Genomic DNA, 18,681 nt, shown 5'->3' with positions numbered 1-18,681 from the left:
TTAATTGAATACAAATGCCACCATCTGCCATCGTGCGATTTGAACCCAAGTCCACAGAACATTAGCTGGATTTCTGGATTAATAGTCTAGCAATAAGGCCAAAGCCTCCTGATAAACTTCAATTTTAACATACCTTGGACTATGTAAATTTCAGTGGATTAGCAAATTTATCATTTACAATTCAGAATTAAACCGAAATATCACTATCCTCCGGAAATATTCTCTTGTTGGTATATGGATTCGCAGGTATGAAGAGCATGAATTCTCCTCACCCAAAATACCATTCTTTGTACACAAGAAAATAATTAATGACAAGCAGTTAAACCTTTGAAGGGATCACAGCAAAAACAATGGCCTGTCCTTGAACAACTGTAGTCTGGTAGCTTCTATTTGTGAACTAAGAATCCAGGAACCCAAGATTTGAAGGCAGGAGTTCAAGTTCCCCCGCAGTAGTTGGGAGATTCTAAATGAGTTAATTAAATAAATCTGGAACAAAAAATCCTTGGTATCAGTAATAATGACCTGAGAACTACTGAGTTACGGTAAAGCCAGTCTGGTGCGCAAATGCCCTTTTGAGAAGGAATTCTGCTGCTTTTATCCATTCTAGGCTATATGTGACTCGAGATTTATTTTGATTTGTTGACTCTTACCTGCCTCTTAAAGAGCCCAGAGAACTTCATTGTTGTTGCAAGATGGCTACAAAAACAAATTGTTGTACAAATAAATCCATCTGCATTGTATTGCACCAACGTAGGAACTTAAATTTGAAAGTGGCAAAAAAAAACCCAAAGACTAATTGAACAACAGTCTGACAAAATCACACCTATCGGCCAACAGTGAAGATACCCCCATCATCAAAATAAAAATATAGGACTGTGGATGCTGGAAATCTGAGGCCCAAACAGAAAGTGTTGGAGAATTTCTCAGATCTGGCACCATCTGTGGAGAGAAAAGCAGGTAATATTTCAGGTTCAAGGTCAGAGATCATATGACACTAGGTTATAGTCCAACAGGTTTATCGGAAAACAGAAGCCTTAGGAGCCACAGTCCTTCTTCACGTGTTACTGAGAGAGTTAGTATCAGACACAGAATTTATAAGTAAAAGATCAAAGATTGACTATCTATTTGTGTGTTTTTTGAACAAAAATGATTCTGCAAATATGTGAATGTGTGTGTGTGTGTGTGTGTGTGTGTGTGTGTGTGTGTGTCTGTGGATAGTGAGCGGGGAGAGAGTGAGTGTGTGTGGGGCGGGTGGTGGGAGAGTGTGTGTTTGGGGTGGTGTGGGGGGACAACGTATGTGTGTGTGACAAAGAAGGGAGAGAGAGAGAGAGAGAGAGAGAGTGTGTGTGTCTGAGTTAATAAGGCGTTTTATAAATTCCTGCTTTAGAAATAGACCAGTCTGACTTCAAACTAAAACATAAACAGATTCTAAACAAGGCTTCGTGCCTAACATGCATTGTCTGACCTAAAATGTCACCTCCTCTTTAAACCGATAAAACCTTTAGTTCTCTCAGGACCATAATTTCTAAGGAATTCAGGGATTTACATTAGATCTTTAATCTAACTGATCAAAGAGTTAACACCATCTCAGGTTTGTTTAGTACATCCTCATCAGTGGCGTGAATCTTTGATCTTTTATAAATTCTGTGTCTGATGTACCTCTCTCACTAACACCTGAAGAAGGTCTGAGGCTCCAAAAGCTTGTGTTTTCAAATAAACCTGTTGGACTATAACCTGATATCATGTGATTTCTGACCTTGTTCACTCCACATCATTTCAAATCCAGTCAACCTTCATCAGGACTCCATTTTCACTGAACCATGAAGACAGAAATGTGGTCCTTGGAGTGCTCAACTTTAACACCAACTCGCATTAAGTTTTGTGGCATCAGATCAAACATGGACTGGGAAACTTCCCACTTATTACTGCCACCTCCTGATGGATCTGTATGACTCCATTGTGAAGAGCTCGAGGAAGAAGCTACTGACCAGCGTCTGCAGGACAAATCTGGCAGATTGTGCCTACAGTAGACAGTGAGGGACTCAACAGAAAGGAAAAAGCAATTTGATTTTGTTTTAATTGTTCTACCTATTTTAGATACCTCTATTCAACACAGTTTTGGTAGAAACCACCACTACCGATTGCTTGTGAAGACATTTCTGTCCTCACACTAAGGACACCCACAGTTACACTGTATGGCACAACCACCACATGAAATGAGGTAGGTTCATAATAGATCTTGGAGCTCAAAACTATGATGCATTGTGGCCATTAGGAGGAGCGGAATTGTATTCCACCACAATCTGTGATCTCATGATCCAGCATATCCTTCACTCTCACATTACCAACAAGCCTTGTGATTTAATCACTCACGTAAAGTTGATCCTCCAAGAAGATTTACTCATTTACACCATGTTGCTGCTGTCATTGTTCTTAATGCTCACTTAATGCTGACAGCAGCGCCACCTCATGGATGGCAATATTGTCTCCTCAGTCCAACCTCTTGTGTTGGCCTTGGGCTGCCAATGAGCAATTACTTTGGGTGTATGATCACAAAGGAAAAGAGTTAGTTGTGGGAAACTGTCTCAGTCTGTTTATTGAAGCAGAACTATGAAATGTTGTTACAAAAACAGGTTCTGCACAACTGCCTTTTCTCAGGCACTTTTAAGAAAAGTCCAGATAGGTGACAGTCTGAGTCATTATTTAGTGGAATACTTTTTTTTAACGTCAACATAGATTGATGAAGCATGCTTAGTTACATAACAGTATATTCATGCTAACAAACCTCAATGCTTGGTTGGTTTTGCATGTGAAGAAATTCAGTGAATTTTTGGCATGTCTCAGCAATGAAGAAGCATCATTCTCTTCAAGCATGTGTGCAAACCTGACAACTACTAAGTCATCCCCAACAGTGAGATTTACTCACTCATTAAGGTTTTATATTGAATTTCTGGTTGATTGGCTTACAAAAGCAGTGTGTCGTTTAATGTCTTTTTTTTAAAATCCCGTCTTTCCAGAATTACCCAAACTTAAGGATAACCCACGAGTGATTGATCAACGTCCACCAACATCTCTCCAAAATGATTTTATCCCAGAAGAAATACTGCTTGCTTTGACGACTGTGACAAATACAAGCTGTCGTGACAAATCCATTAGACCACAATCAAAAAATAAACCCCAAAAAGATCATAAAGTAAGAACAAGGCATATGGAAACAGAGCAAGTTGATAAATTTGGCATATTGATTAGCTATAATTTAATTGAAAGAGAAACTAGCCCCAAGAGGCTAAGTTACTTAATCCTCCCATTTATGTTTTAATATTCAAATATTTACAGTCAGTTTGAATTGAGTTTGGGCAGTCTCAATATAGATATTGTGACAACAGAGCAAATAGTTTTTCATTCAGCATTTTAAAAAAATTCCTATACTTCCTTTCTACATCATGGTGGCTCATTGGTTTGCATTGCTGCCTCACAGCACTAGGGACCTGGGTTCAGTTCCACTCTCAGGTGAATGTCTGTATGGAATTTGCACATTCTCCCAATTCCTCTTGGTGCCGTGGTTTCCTCCCACAGTCCAAAGATGTGCAGGTTAGGTGGATTAGCCATGGGAACCGCAGAGTTACATGGATAGAGTAGGGTGTGTGTCTGGGTGGGATGCTCTTCGAAGGGTTGATGTGGATTTGATGGATTAAATAACCTGCTTCTACACTAGGGGATTCTATGATTCTATGGTCATGACAGTAATCACAAAGTTGGCTGTGAAGCATTTTGAGACAATTGGTGGTCATGAAAAGCATCATAAAAAATGAGGCCTGTCTGCTTTCCTCCCTCCACCTCACCTGTAAGAATTTAGGGTCAGCAGTCACAGATTACCAAATTAAGTTGAAAATTCATAACTAATTTTAAGGTAAAACAGGCAATAATTGGATATGATATAAACACTATAAGGAGAAAAACAGATGAGATGAGGATCTGTGACAGTCAGCATCACTGAGAAGGGTGAATGGGAGGTGGCCTGTGTGACAGTCTGTCAGCATTACTGAGAGGAGTAAGTGATTTGGGGACCCTGTTACAGATAGCGCATTGGAGAGGAGCTGGGGAGGTGAAGACCTTTGCAGAGACACAGTCAGATTGGTGGCAGACCTGAGTGGGATCCATGACATAAACAAGCTAAGATATTTCGAGTTGACACTTAGGGAGGATTAAGGGTAAAATAAAACAATGTTTTACCTTGGTTTGATTGAGGTCTCTGTGGAGTTTAGGCATGTGACATGCACCTTCTGGACTATGTGGGAAAGCCTTGTTATTTCTGTCCGTCTGGATGACCATACAGTCCCTTCAGACAGAGCAACTTAAGCTCTGAGTTTTAGAGTTTAACCGGCAATAGGAGCTTTACAGTGCATTATTGTGCCAATCTGCAGGGAGCAGTTGGAGGGTGGAGCAGCAGCACAGAGTGAGTATAAAACTAATTGAGCTCAGGGATCATGGCCTAGTCTGCAGGGAGCAGTCAGAGTGTGGAGCAGTAGCACAGAATGTGTATAAAATTAATTGAGCTTGGATCACATTGTAGCTGTGAAAACAAATTTGGAGGGACATCACAGGGAAACTGTGGCCTGATTGGCTGGTAGGAAATATGCACTAAATTTTAAAAGAACGCAGCAAAGAAGTACTAATAAATTAATTAACTCATGAATAAATTGTGGGAAGCGATGACCTAATGGTATTATTGCTGGGCTGTTAATCAGGAGAGCCAGATAACGTTCTGGGTTTGAATCCTGCCATGACAGATAGTGGAATTTGAATTCAATAAATACCTGGAATTAAGATTCTAGTGATGACTGTAAATCCATTGTCAATTGTTGGAAAAACCCATCTGGTTCACTATTGCCCTTTAGGGAAGGAAACTGCCATCCTTACCTGGTCTGGCCTACATGTGACTCCAGACCCACAGCAATGTGATTGACTCTTAACTGCCTTCTGGGCAATTAGGGTTGGGCAATAAATGCTGTGTAGCCAGTGAGACCCTCATCCCATAAACCAATAAAAAAAATTATACAAAATAATAAACTACTTAACTAAGTATTGATGGTTGGGCAGATGATGTTCTGTCGCTGTATGATGTGGGGGTAGCACTTCCCATTGTGAGCTGCATTGACCACATCTGCAGCATGTGTTGGTTGTTCAAGGAACTTCGTCTCAGAGTTGATGAGCTGGAATATGAGTTTCAAACACTGTGGCACACCCAGGAGAGGGAGAAGTACTTGGTCACTTTAGTTCAGCGGGTGGTCACACCTGGTAGGTTAATCACTTCAAATTCAGTCAGTGATCAGGGACAGTAGGTTTGGTTGCAAATGAGGCAGATAGGTGGATCCTGAATTTAGGAGCAGAGGACCCTCAGCTCTTGACCTTGTCCAACAGATGCAAGGTACTTGCTGTCTGTGAGGATGAGGAAAAGGGCTGTAGGGAGGATGAGCCAACTGACCACTACACCATAGTATAGGAGGCCTTTCAAGAGGGGGGAGCAAAAGACAAATAGTAATGTAGGGGATTCTATAATTAGGGGAATTGATATCATCCTTTATAAGCAGGATCGAGAGTTCCGCATGGCTTTTTGCCTGACCTGTGCCAGGGTGAGTGACATCTCTGACTGGCTTGAAGGGATATTGGAGAAGGAGGATGAGGATCCAGTTGTTATGGCCTATGTTGGGGCAAACAGCATAGGCAAAGCTAGGAAGGAGGACCTGTTTAGGGATTATCATGTACTAAGAACAAAATTAAGGAACAGGACCTCGAGGGTTATAATCTCCGGTTTACTACCTGAGCCATATGCAAATTGGCTTAAGGATAAGAAAATTAGGGAAGTAAACACGCAGCTAAGGGAGTGGTGTGGGAAAGAGGGATTCCATTTCATGGGACAATGGCATCAGTTTTGGAACAGGACAAGGTATGTACCATTGGGACTGTCTGCACCCGAACCGATCTGGAACCAATGTTCTAGTGAAAAGTATAAATATGATGGTCACTGGGACTTTAAACTAGTAAATTGGGGGGAAGGGAAAGGGAAAATGGCAGGAAGTAGAGTGATAAATAGAAAAGAAAGCAGCAGTTTAATATGTGTGCCGGAGGCTTTAATTACATCAAAGACTGTGAAAGAAGTTGAAAGGAAGGAAAACTCCGGAGATATTATTAATGGAGATGTTAGAATTTGAAAAGAAGGTATAAAAACTAGAATAAAGGCACTTCACCTGAATTCTCTCAAGGTGGGGGATAAATGAGTGCTTTTCTCTTTGGTGATCAGTGACTAGTGGTGTGCCTCAGGGTTAAGTGTTGGGATTGCAATTGTTTACAATTTACATAGATGATTTGGAATTGGGGACCACAAGTAGTGTGACAAGTTTGTGACTGACGCTAAAATGAGTGGTAGAGCAAAGTGTACAGAGGACTCTTGAAGGTTTGCAGAGGGATAAGGATAGTTTAAGTGAGTGGGCAAAGGTATAGAGTACAATGTTGGTAAATGTGAAGTCATCCATTTTGGTAGAAATAATAGTAAAAAGGACTCTTATTTGAGCAGTAAAAACTTGCAGCATGCTCCTGTGCAGAAGGAGCATGAATTGCATGAATTTATACATGAATTGCAGGAGATCAGTTTGCAGGTACAACAGGTAATTAAGAAGGCAAATGGAATTTTGTCCTTCATTCCTAGAGGGAGGTTATGCTACACATGTGTAGGGTGCTGGTGAGGCCACATTTGGAGTTGAGGCATACAGTTTTGGTCTCCTTACTTGAGAAAGGATGTACTGGCACTGGAGGGTGTGCAGAGGAGATTCACTAGTTTGGTCCCGGAGGTAAGAGGTTTGGCTTATGAGGACAGACTGAGTAGACTGGGATTATATGCATTGAAATTTAGAAGAATGAGGGGCAATCTTAAACGTCCAAATTATGAAGGGAATAGGTAAGATAGAAGCAGGGAGGATATTTCCACTGGCAGGTGAATTTAGAACAAGAGGGCATAGTCCAAAATTAGGGGGAGCAGATTTAGGACTGATTGGAGGAGAAACTTCTTCACCCAAAGGGTTGTGAATCTGTGGAATTTCCTGCCCAGAGAAGTAGTTGATGTTTCATCATTGAGTGTTTTTAAGGGCTAAGATAGATAATTTTTGAACAGTAAAGGAATTATGGGCTATGGTGAGTGGTTGAGTAAGTGGAGCTGATGCCATGAGAAGATCAGCCAGAGATAATAAGGTGTAGAGCTGGATGAACACAGTAGGCCAAGCAGCGTCAGAGGAGCAGCAAAGCTGACGCTTTGGGTCTGGAGCCTTCTTCAGAAATTTCCCTTCCTGAAGAAGGGTCCAGACCCGAAACGTCGGTCTTCCTTGTTATCTCAGATTCTACAACATCGGCAGTTCCTACTATCTCAGAAGATCAACTGTGATCTTATTGAATGGCAAAGTGGGCTCAGAGGGCCAGATGGCCTCCTGTTACTCCTGATTATTATGTTTTTATATTCTTATTCATGAAGCTGAGAGGTTAGTGGACTGCAAGTTTAGGGAAGCTCAGACAGAATGTACGTGGTTTACCACCACACAGAAGAAGGAGACCAAGCAGGTCTTGAGAGAAATCCCCAAGTGCATCTTATTTGCAGACCATTTCTCAGCTTTGGAAAAGGTTAAACTTGGCAGTTTTTGTGTGGAGGCTAGCCTGAACCAAGGCAGTAGCACTGTGAGTAGTCCAGCTGTTCAATGGTGAAGGAAGAAGTGAGGAAGGACAATGATAGTTGGAGATTCATTAGTGACTGGAGCTGACAGATTTTCTTGTGGCCACAGATGTGACTGTGGATGATATTTTGCTTTTGGTTTGCCAGGGTCGAGAATATCACATAATGGCTGCAGGACGTTCTGAAAGTGGAGGGTGAATTATCAAAGGTATCTGTTGGGACTTATAATGTGGAAAGAAAAAGAAGTGAGATAATGCAAGCAGTTTTAGACAGTTAAGTTGGAAATTGAACAGCAGGACTTCAAAGGTACTAAGCTGTATGTTGCTTCGAATGTCTTACAGAAGTGAGTGTAGGAATAGAAGGATAGAGCAGATGAATGCATTGCTAAAACATCATAAAGCATTAGTCAGACCACAGCTGGAATATTTTGCATAGTTTTGTGCGCCTTATCTAAAGAAAGATACACTGGCATTGGAGGCAGTCCAGAAAAGGTTCATTCGACTCAAGCTAGGTGTGGAGAGACTGTGTTATGAGGAGAGGTGGAACAGATAGCACCTGTACTCATTGAAATAAAGAAGAATGAGATATAGCCCTTTTTTTGTGGATGCAAAGGTTGTTTCCCCTTCTGGGAGAGTCCAGGACCAGGGGACAAAATCTCAGAATAAGGGGTTGCACATTTAAGACTGAGATGAGGAAGAATTTCATTTCTCAGGGTTATGAATCTGTTGATTTCTTTACTACAGAGGGCTGTTAAGGTTGGATGAGTATTTTCATGGCTGTGATGGATAGATTTTTAATCAGTAAGGAAACTGAGGGCTATGGGGAAAAGGCAGGAATTGAGGATTATCAGAATATGCATGATCCCATTGTAAGGTGGAAAAGACTTGACTGGCTGGATGGCCTATGTCTGCTATGTCTTGTGGCTGGAGAGATGGAGGAATGGAGGACTTTTAAGATTCCTGAGGCATTCTGCCAGTTCCAGGGAGGTGGAAACTGTGCAAGTTGGACTGGTTACATCTAAACAGGAATGGGCCAGCACCGTCCAGGGAGGTTTGCTAATGTTACTGGGGTGGATTTAACCTCGATCAGCAGGGAATTGGTATTTTGACAAATCATTCCGTGAGGAGAGAATTTCAGATGGAATTAGAAGTTGAAACGCAAGTAGGTGAGTTTGCAAGGCAGAGGAAACAGAGGTTAGATAAGAAAGAAATATATTTAGTAAAGCAAAGTGGAATGTATTTTAATGCAAGGAGCCTGAGGTATATCATAGAAGAATCCCTACAGTATGGAAACAGGCCAATCAGTCCAACAAGAACATGCCAACCCTCCAAAGAGCATTCCACCCATTCCCACCCCTCTACTCTATCCCTGTAACCCTACATTTCCTATCTAACCATCCCAACCTACACATCTCTGGACTGTGTGGGCAATTTATTATGGATAATCCACCTACACTGCACATCTTTGGAGCATGGGAGGAAACTGGAGCACCCAGAGAAAACCCACGCAGACTGATAACTACTGAACCAACTTGCTGCCCCAATTTAACATGGAGGCACCGCTAGAATGATAGACAAGCTGAGGTCGCACATAGGATGCATGATATTAAAACTCTGTTTGACACTTGGTTGAAAGATAGTCAGAATTGTCAGCTTCCAGGGTAGGACCAGAAGTTGAGAACCCTGAATGTCAAGGATTATAAAGATTTGGTTTAATTTTTTTAAAAAATGAGATACAGGGAGGGGGCCTTTAAAAGGAAATTAGGATAGCAAAGAGAATGCAAGAGAAAGCATTGGCAGGGAGAATAAGGAAAAATCCAAATCAGTTTATAATATATAAAAAGAACAAGTGAATAAGTAGACAAAGAGTAGAGCCCATTAGCGACCAGAGAGATAAAATTTGTGTGAACCTGGAAGACGTGGGCACAATCCTCAATGAATACTTTACGTTGGTCTTTGCAATGAGAAAGGATTGTATCAGTACAGACATCAGGCTAGAGGGCCATGAAATATTAGAAAAAAATTAACAAATATTTAGAAGTACTACTAGCTGGTTTCGCAGCCTTAAAATGGGTAAATCTGCAGATCCAAATGAGATATATTCCAGAGATAATGGGAACTGCAGATGCTGGAGAATCCAAGATAACAAAGTGTGGAGCTGGATGAACACAGCAGGCCAAGCAGCATCCGTGGTAGGTGGGATGCTGCTTGGCCTGCTGTGTTCATCCAGCTCCACACTTTGTTATCTGAGATATATTCCAGAATGTTCGCAGGGAAAGAGAGGAGATATCAGGGATGTAGGCAGTAATTTTGAAAACCTATCTGATCACAGGTGAGGTGTTAAAGCATTGAAGCACTATTCACATTGTTCTATTATTAAAAAAGGGAGGAAGGAGTAGGCTAGAAAATTACAGGCTGTTAAGTCTAACCTGGGTGATAGGGAAGTTATTAGAAAGAATTTTGAAGAATAGTAATCTACATATGGAGAACTATGGATTAGTCGGAGATAGTTAGCATCGTTTTAAGGGAAGGTTGCATTTAACAAGTTGATCAAATTTTTTAAGGAAGCAACCAGGAGGGTTGATGAGCGTAATGCATTTGATCTGCTTTACATGACCCTTAACAAGGATTTTGATAAGGTTCCTCTTGGTATACTAGTCAAGAAAGTAAGTGCCTATGGGATCCAAAAAATGACTGACAGGCAGGAAGCAGATAGTGATCGAGGAATGGGAGTCACAGGTTTACTAGAAAGAAGTCTTTATGTAAAGCTTGTTTAAATAGTCAGGGGAAAATAAAATGCATGCTTTTAGTTATTCTGGTACATTCGTTTATTCCAGTTACACAGTGCTATGCCCCACACCAAATGATTCATATTCTCTATCTCCACAGGTACATGGCATCCGACCAACTGATCGTGTGTGGCATCACCCAATTCGGAGAACAAAATTCAAGTACTTGATAGATCAACCTGTCCAACTGGCTCGAGCTGGAAGGTAGGTCCATAGAACTTTCTTAAGTGAGGAGGTTTACATAGAATATATTGCACTATATTTGAAAGGTGCAGTGTACTTCAGGGATTTAGAGCAAATTCATTTTGTGTACGATTTTGTTTGTCATTAAATTCTGAATGTCACTCTTCATTCAGAGTCAATGTCGAGAAATATACTAAATAGATAAATGAAATGTCCTGGATGTTGCTCATCTTGTCATGCTCAGTTTCCCTTGATAATCAGTCATTGCCATTGTTTGCATGCATAGGGTCATCTATTGTTCTAACTTGATCACTGAGCCTGACTGTATGACTTTTCACAGTGCAGCCAAGAATGAATTGTCTGAACTTGCTGAGACTGCATAGTCTTTCTAGTTTTGCCCTTAGCCCTGTGTTCTTTACCATTTGAAGTAAATAACACCACTACTTGAAATTGCTCGTCAGTTCGTTTTTGTGCAGTTTTCTCTCAGTCTATGAATGTGTGGCATTTCCTGAGGTTTGCCTTCAAGAAATCATTGATTATAGTTTTAATTTACCCTTAAGTTGGTTTCCAAGTTTACATTCTGAATACATGATCATCTTAGGAATTTTGTCATCCATCGTACGTATGACATGTCTACTGTCTGATGACCACTGCTTCAGTTTGATATTTTTGCTGTGAAGTATCTCAGAGTTGGTACTTTGATGTCTACAATGTTCCAAATGCATCTCAAGTGGAATTTCTGCAACTGCTCAATTTGTTTGGAGTAGGTAGTCTATGTCTCACAGGCATGTAAGAGGGTAAGTGTCACCACAGTTTAGCAGACCTTGTTTTCGCCTCAAATCCTTACATAAGTGGACAAATTCTGAGTATGCTTGGTAGTTCTGTTTGCTGTCTTTATGTCTATGCATTTCTGGAGATGCTGGATCTGTGGAGTTTTCTGCAGGTTAATTTCGGTGTTGTTACCTTTGATTGTTATAGTAGATGGGATACAATCAAAATTTAGTGATGGAGTATCTTTGACCTTCCTTAAACTGATGATTAGTCTATATTCATCAGCAGTTTTGGAAAAAAATCTATGATCCTTTTGAAGGCTATGTTTATAGGACACAGTTATTAACTAAAGTAGCTCACCACCTGACTCCAAAGCCTGTCCACCATCTACAGATTACAAATCAGGAATGTAATGGAATACTCCTCACTTGCAGCTTGAACAACACTCACAAACCTTGACACCATCTAGGACAAAGCAGCCTGCTTGATTGGTGCTACACAAGCAACCACTTCCTCCATTATGGATGTTCAGTAGCATCAGTGTGTACTGTCTACAAGATGCACTACAGAAAGTCACCAAAGATTCTCGGACAGGATTTTCCAAATCTACAAACATTTCTATCTAGAAGGACAAGGGCAGCAGATATATGGGCATACCACCACCTTCAAGTTCTCCTTCAAGACACTCTCCATTCTGATTTGGAAATATATTGCCATTCCTTCACTGTCACTGGGCCAAAATCCTGGAATTCCCTCGCCAATGGCATTGTGGGTCAGCCCACAGTAGGTGGATTGCAGTGGTTCAAGAAGGCAGTTCACCGCCACCTTCTGACCACGGATGGGCAAGAAAAACTGGCCAACCAGTAATGCCCACATGCTACAAATGAAGTATAAAAAGCCTATATCGTCATCTCTGATATCTTAGCTGAGGATTTCAGTCATCTCAAGCTAAAATGATCACTGTCTGTGCTGATGGGAATGCATATTCCATCAACAGTCCCATCAAATCCCCCAGAAATCAAGGTCACAAAGAATACCTGCTTCACATCACCTGTTTTGCCAAAGGAGCCAATGTATTCGTCCCAGTCAGTGACACTTCAACCGTTTGATCATGAAACTAAAACATGGATAACTCTGCTAAGACATCCAAATTAGTCCAAGGCAAGGCAACTGTATTTACTGGGTCGAAGGCTTTCAGCAAAGGCATTGTAGTAACCAGTCAACAAAGGCACAGTGGAGCCCAGTCTCTTGTATGCAACATTTCTCTTGTATTTGTGAAAAGGTGAAGATCATATCACAAGTACATTTGCCTTTCCTGACTGACTTTGACTTTCTGGCAGTATGTGTTCTGCTATGTGGCTTACCTGTCTGTTAAATTGAACTTTTGCTTGAATTTTACCGACTATTGCAAGCAATAAGATTTTTGCCTTTTTAATTTTTGTCCTTCTTTCTACAAGTGAGTAATCAAAGTGTCTTTGGACTTCTGAGTATTGATTGGATGATTTTATGTTTAATGATGTGTTATGATATGATTGTGGTCTTTGATGGCTAGCTAAGCCTCCCAGATTTGTAAATTTCTCCTGCGATCCTGCTTGAGCCTGGGGCTGTCCTTGAAGGTAGGAATCTGTTGGTTTTGTCACCCACCTCAGCAAAGCGTTCCATGTAAGTACCTACATTTGGGCAAGTCAAAAAGTTTGTCTATAGCTACTGCACTTGGAGGGGCATTTTGGTATACCACTGAGGTGCTCAGCTCAACGCTCTTCAGTTACTTTCCCACTAATCAGGAGAGATTCCCCATTAGTGCTGAGAGCAGGCAAGTAGCCAAATGAGGGAAGAGCAAATAAAATGCTCAACGCTTCATAGTGGCTCAAGCTGACAAGTTCATTTGTAAACAAAAACAGAAATTACTGGAAAAGCTCAGCAGGTCTGGCAGCATCTATGAAGAGAAATCAGAGTTAGCGTTTTGGGTCGAGTGACTCTTTTTCAGAACAAGTCTAGGCTTGTTCATGTTTGGCCAACCATGCATCTTGCATCTTACATATATTCTTTTGCAAGTTACTTTAGTTCTCCAGCAGTGATTCCTTTGCGATGGATGCCTTTTTTATTTCCCTGACAAGCTGCAGTTTTTCAGTAGAAATTTCTGAATTCCATCATCATTTTCATGAAGCCAACCTAGCTAGTTTTTTTTTGTACACCCGGTTCAAGAACTGTTAATTTGAAGATTGAGTGTGCCGTGTCACTTCTTTACTCAGGTCTTCCTTAGAGGTCAGATGTACTTCAAGTCTGACCCTGAATTGTTTACAGCACTCTGTGGATGGCAACCTCTGTTATTTAACTTTTGCATATTGGAAGAGTAAATTCATCCTGAAAAACAGCATCTTGTCATCTTCAGAGCACTCTGTTCCTCTCAACCTTGGTCATAACATCATTTTATGGTTGTCTGCTCAGAGTTAAAAAAATGGCAATCTGTTGCCTGTGTTTAGACTTTGGTTTCATCCAAGTGTTTTTGTACTTTGCCTTATGTCTGGAGATGGTGTTGGCGGTTGACAACATTCCAGCATCTGCAGAGACTTAAGAGAGTTGTTCACTTGTTCCATTTCCCCATGCTTTGATTCCCAGGACACCATCCCAGGGTAGATAGTCCACTCTGTTCCTTGAACTGAAGTGCCCCATCAGACTGAGTTCCTTCTGATGTGAAGCATTTGTAATAGTTCTGACAGATGTTCAGCATTTATCCTTTATATCCTCAGAAGTAGTTATTGTTGGAGGATGTGCTCTGATAATTGTCATGAACTTGTTATTCGCAGGAGTGATGAGGTGATTGATTATTCACTGAAAGAGAATACCCAAACTTATTGTAATGTCTGCCATCATGCATTTTTTTGGTAAATGTTAAGAAAGAATACATCCACAAATGCTTGTTTACCTACTTAAATCTACTGAAGTGAAGCAATATTCTATTTTGTTATTTATGAGCCAATGAATAAAATGTAAACATTCAGGTTGGACAACAACAAATTACACTTCACAATTACTCACAGCTAAATTACTTTACAGTGACCACTAAGGACAAAGGAAGGTGATGAAATAGAAAGATTTTGAGATTTTCAGAAGTGAGGACCGAGGCAACACGGTAGAGGCAATTTAGGAGATGGCTTCAAGAGTCAGAACACAGCCTGTGGAGCAGAGAAAATTAGGCCTGATCAATTGTGGTATAGAATGAGCACAAAATTAGGAAAGAAAGAATGTCAGTAAGACACATATGGTTACAGGACCTCAATGGACTTGGTTGAACAATAGAGAGGTTGAAAGTGAGGATGAGGCTATTTAGGACAAAGTATTTGGCATGGGAACCAGTGGAACCAAGAAAATGTACATGTATTTTTGTGAGACAAGGGATTTGAAATTCTGAAATATGACCATTAATGTTGCAACAACATCTTTGGCATTTGAAATACAATGAAAATAGTAGCAAGAAGCTACTAATTAATCAATTGTCAGAAAAATGTTAAAGTTCTTTCTTGGGCTATGGGTCTCACTGGCTGGGCCAGAATTTATTACCCTGTTCTCCCTGCTTGTTTCACCTGTGTAAAAATCAAATAATTGAATATTTTACCTGTGGACTTTGTTCCTGCTTCAGTGCGGGCAAGGTGACATTTTGTTATTATTTATTTAGAGATTAGGCATTTTTTTTTCCTTTGTGTCATTTGATAATTATGTAATGATTTTCACTCTTCCTGATCTTATTTGCAGGGATATTTCATTTTTGTGTGATGCTGTATATTCCAAATGTTCTGAAGAGCCGTTGCCACCTGTATCAGTAACTATGGACAAGAGTGCAGTTCGGGCTCACCGTGAAAAACAACCTGTCACTGTGAGTCAAATTGACATGTTTAGATATCAGATGGTTTTGTGGCAAAATCTGTTATGTTTTACGTCCAGTCAACATTGTTTAAATACTTCAGCACAATGTGATACTAATGCAATTTTAGTTACATATTGGAATTGTCAAAATTTATTGATTGTAGAAACAACTGTTATTTTTGAGGCCTTTCATTGAAGTACATATTACCACATAAACAAGGGACTGTTAGTTAAGTGGGGATATCTTCCTACATTAGGATTTTTGAAAGACGCCTTTAAAATGTTACCGAAGTATTGAAATCATTCCTGAAACGAGTTTTGGGAAGAGAAACATCATTTACAGCCATCATTATAACAGTATTATCTTTCAGAGTTTTCTTTTCAAGCAAATTTTTGTAAAGGCAGTTAGTCTTCTGCCGGTATTTTACAAGAACTTTCATCTGATTGAGCAAGGTTCTATTCAGAAGCCTTGATATATCTCTGGTATCCAATACATCACCTGAACGCTGTATCCACCTCATCAATCATCAGGTACACCAGTGGAATGTTGAAGCTCTCTTCTGAGTATGTAAGTCAATTTCAGGGGTCCAGGAATAAGAATTATTCTACTAAACCAAATGTTTCACCCTGCAATTTAAGTATATTTAATTTTGTCACAGCTGGTTAACAATCTTGAATGATATGCTAAGGACCGAATCTGGGACAAATTGAGTTCCAGTTTAAAATGTTGCAGATTTCAGTGTTTGTCTATGTCTAATGAAGATTCAAATTCAGAGACATCTTGGGGATTTATTCAGCCAAGTATTTGGTTAGCAGCTTCACTCCGCATTCCTTTTGGAGATTTAGTGAGGTTTGTGGAACTTATCACAAGTAAGATTGATGTAACTCAAATGGAGAAAGTTGTAAGGCAAGGATAATGTCATTGGGTTGAGATACCCTCAAAGCAATGTTTGTGGCCTGTTGCTTGGAGCAAATATTGAATAACTGATCCTAATTTTGAGAGCTATTGCACTGAGATTTAATGTGTAGGATCATGTAGGTTTGAGAATAGCTGAGAGATTTAAATCAGGGAAATTGGCAGTGCACCAGAAATCTGTTGTGGTAAGTTGACATCGACATTTAACTGCAATATGTTGGGCTTGGTGTGAGCAATCCATTCAAGAGAGGAGAGTTTTTACTTTGGTGTTAACTATTAACCCTCTAGACAGCCAGGCATAGAAGGATAGAACTGGAACCTTGTATTTATACACATAAGCTTTTATTTGCAGAGATGAGAAATGCAAATATGCACATTCAAACCGAATCAGTGGAGTTCTTGTATGCTGCTATGTATGTGAATGCCCAATTAATGTCCAACACCTGAAAATAATTACAAATTGAATCAATTTGTGCCAGATTTTCCAACGAATTGCAATCCCTTGCAGATTGTCACTGTGCTCATTTTTCACGGAATGAAATAGCTCTTCGACGGGAGATTTCAATCGAGGCTGCTTCAGTAATGTGGACCCATTCCATTCTGACAAGTCCCTCATAGCATAGGATATTCAGGGAAGGCAAGTCACTTCATCTTTTTCACAACAGTCAATGCCACATTCATAAATTCAAATGTCCAGCATCATGGACCACTTTGACAGCTCTTTTATTGTTCTCTAATGAGACACAGGTGTTGCTGGCTGGCCAGCAATTTCTCTCCCATCCCTAGTTGCCCTTGAGAAGGTGATGGTGAGCTGCTGCCTTGAGCTTCGGCCTATGTGCTGTAAGCAGACCCATAATGTTGTTGGGGAGGGAACTCCAGGATTTTGGTCCAGAAATACTAAGGAATGGCAATATATTTCCAAGTCAGGCTGATGAGTGGCTTGGAGAGAACTTATAGCTGTGGTGGTGTTCCCATGTATATGCCGTCTTTTCCCTTCTAGATGGAAGTAGTCATGGGTTTGAGAGGTACTGCCCAAGGACCTTTGGTAAATATCTGTAGTGCATTTTGTAAATGGCACAGACTAATGCTACTGAGCATTGGTGGCAGAGGGAGTGGATGTTTGTGGATGTGTTTTGAGCTTGCTAAACTAGTGGACCATTTTTTTGTTCTGGATGGTGTCAAGCTTCTTAAGTGTTGATAAAGCTACACTTATCCAGTCATTTAGGCCACTTTTAAAATATTGCATTTAGAATACTGCATTCAATTCTGGTCCCACTACGATAGAAAAGATTTTGTTAAACTTGAAAGGGTGCAGAAATGATTTACAAGGATTTTGTAGGACTTAGAGGGCTTGAAGTTTAGGGAGACGCTGAATAGGCTGGGACTACTTTCCCTGGAGCATAGGAGGCTGAAGTGTGAACATATAAAGGGTTTATAAAATCATGAGGGGCATGGATAGGGTGAATAATCAAGGTCTTTTTTCCCAGCGTAGGGGAGTTCAGAGCTGGAGGTCAAAGGTTTAAGGTGAAAGAGGAAAGATTTAAAAGGGACCTGAGGAGCAACTTTTTCATGCAGAGGGTGGTGCATTTATGGAATGAACTGCCAAAGGAAGTGGTGGAGGTTAGTGCACTTACAACATTTAAGCGGCATCTGGGTGAGTGTGTGAATAGGAAAGGTTTAGAAGGATATTGTCCAAATGTTGGCAAATGGCACTAGATTAATTCGGGATATCTGGTTGATGAGGACTGTTTGGACCGAAGGATCTGCTTCCATGCTGTACAACTCTTAGTCCATAAGTGGGGAGTTTTCCATTACACTCCTGATCTACTATATAGATGGTGGACAAGCACTGAGGAGCCAGGAGATGAATTACTTGCTGCAGTATTCCTAGCCTCTGATGTGCTATTGTAGCCACTGTGTTTATATGGCTAGTTGAGTTGAATTTCTGGTCAATAATAGCTGCCAGGATTTTGATAGAAATGGTAACCACATTGAATGGATGATAGTAAAATGTATGGTCTGCAGGATTGTTTGATCTTAGAGTAGGATAATAGGTCAGCACAACATCGTGGGCCAAAGGGCCTGTACTGTTGCATGTTCTATGAATGTCAAGAGATAGTGGTTAGATGCCTTCTCATTGAAAATGATCATTGCCTGGCATTTCAGTAGCTCAAATGTTACTTGCCACTTATTATCCCAAGCCTGGATATTGTCCAGATCATGTTGTATCTGAAGCTGAGCAGCTTCTGAATCTGAGGAGTCACAAATGGTGCTGAACAATGTGCAGTCATCAATGAACATCCCCCACTTCTGACCTTATGATGGATTTGAGGCCATTGACAAAGCAGTGTTTGGGCCTAAGACATTACTCTGAGGAATCCCTGCAAAGAATTCCTGGAGCTAAGATGATTGACATCCAACAACCGTAACCACCTTCCTAGT

General features: G+C 40.5%; 1 protein-coding gene across 6 annotated transcripts in view; it reads left to right on the top strand.

The window, feature by feature from the left end:
- The window catches only part of axdnd1 (axonemal dynein light chain domain containing 1), a 139,398-nt gene that overhangs the window by 14,924 nt on the left and 105,793 nt on the right, over positions 1 to 18,681 (top strand). For 5 of the 6 annotated variants that reach the window (XM_048539705.2, XM_048539706.2, XM_048539704.2 and 2 more), the window contains exons 4-6: positions 3,018 to 3,193; positions 10,606 to 10,709; positions 15,213 to 15,333. In XM_048539705.2, the coding sequence (XP_048395662.2) occupies positions 3,018 to 3,193; positions 10,606 to 10,709; positions 15,213 to 15,333 (401 nt within the window). The remainder of the gene's footprint in view (positions 1 to 3,017; positions 3,194 to 10,605; positions 10,710 to 15,212; positions 15,334 to 18,681) is intronic. The other variant, XM_048539709.2, reaches the window with a different exon arrangement.

The sequence above is a fragment of the Stegostoma tigrinum genome, chromosome 8 (genome assembly GCF_030684315.1).
Source record: "Stegostoma tigrinum isolate sSteTig4 chromosome 8, sSteTig4.hap1, whole genome shotgun sequence".
In the NCBI taxonomy this organism is placed as follows: Eukaryota; Metazoa; Chordata; class Chondrichthyes; order Orectolobiformes; family Stegostomatidae; genus Stegostoma; species Stegostoma tigrinum.
The sequence above is the reverse complement of the archived record's forward strand: the minus strand, read 5'-3'. Positions and strand labels throughout refer to the sequence as shown.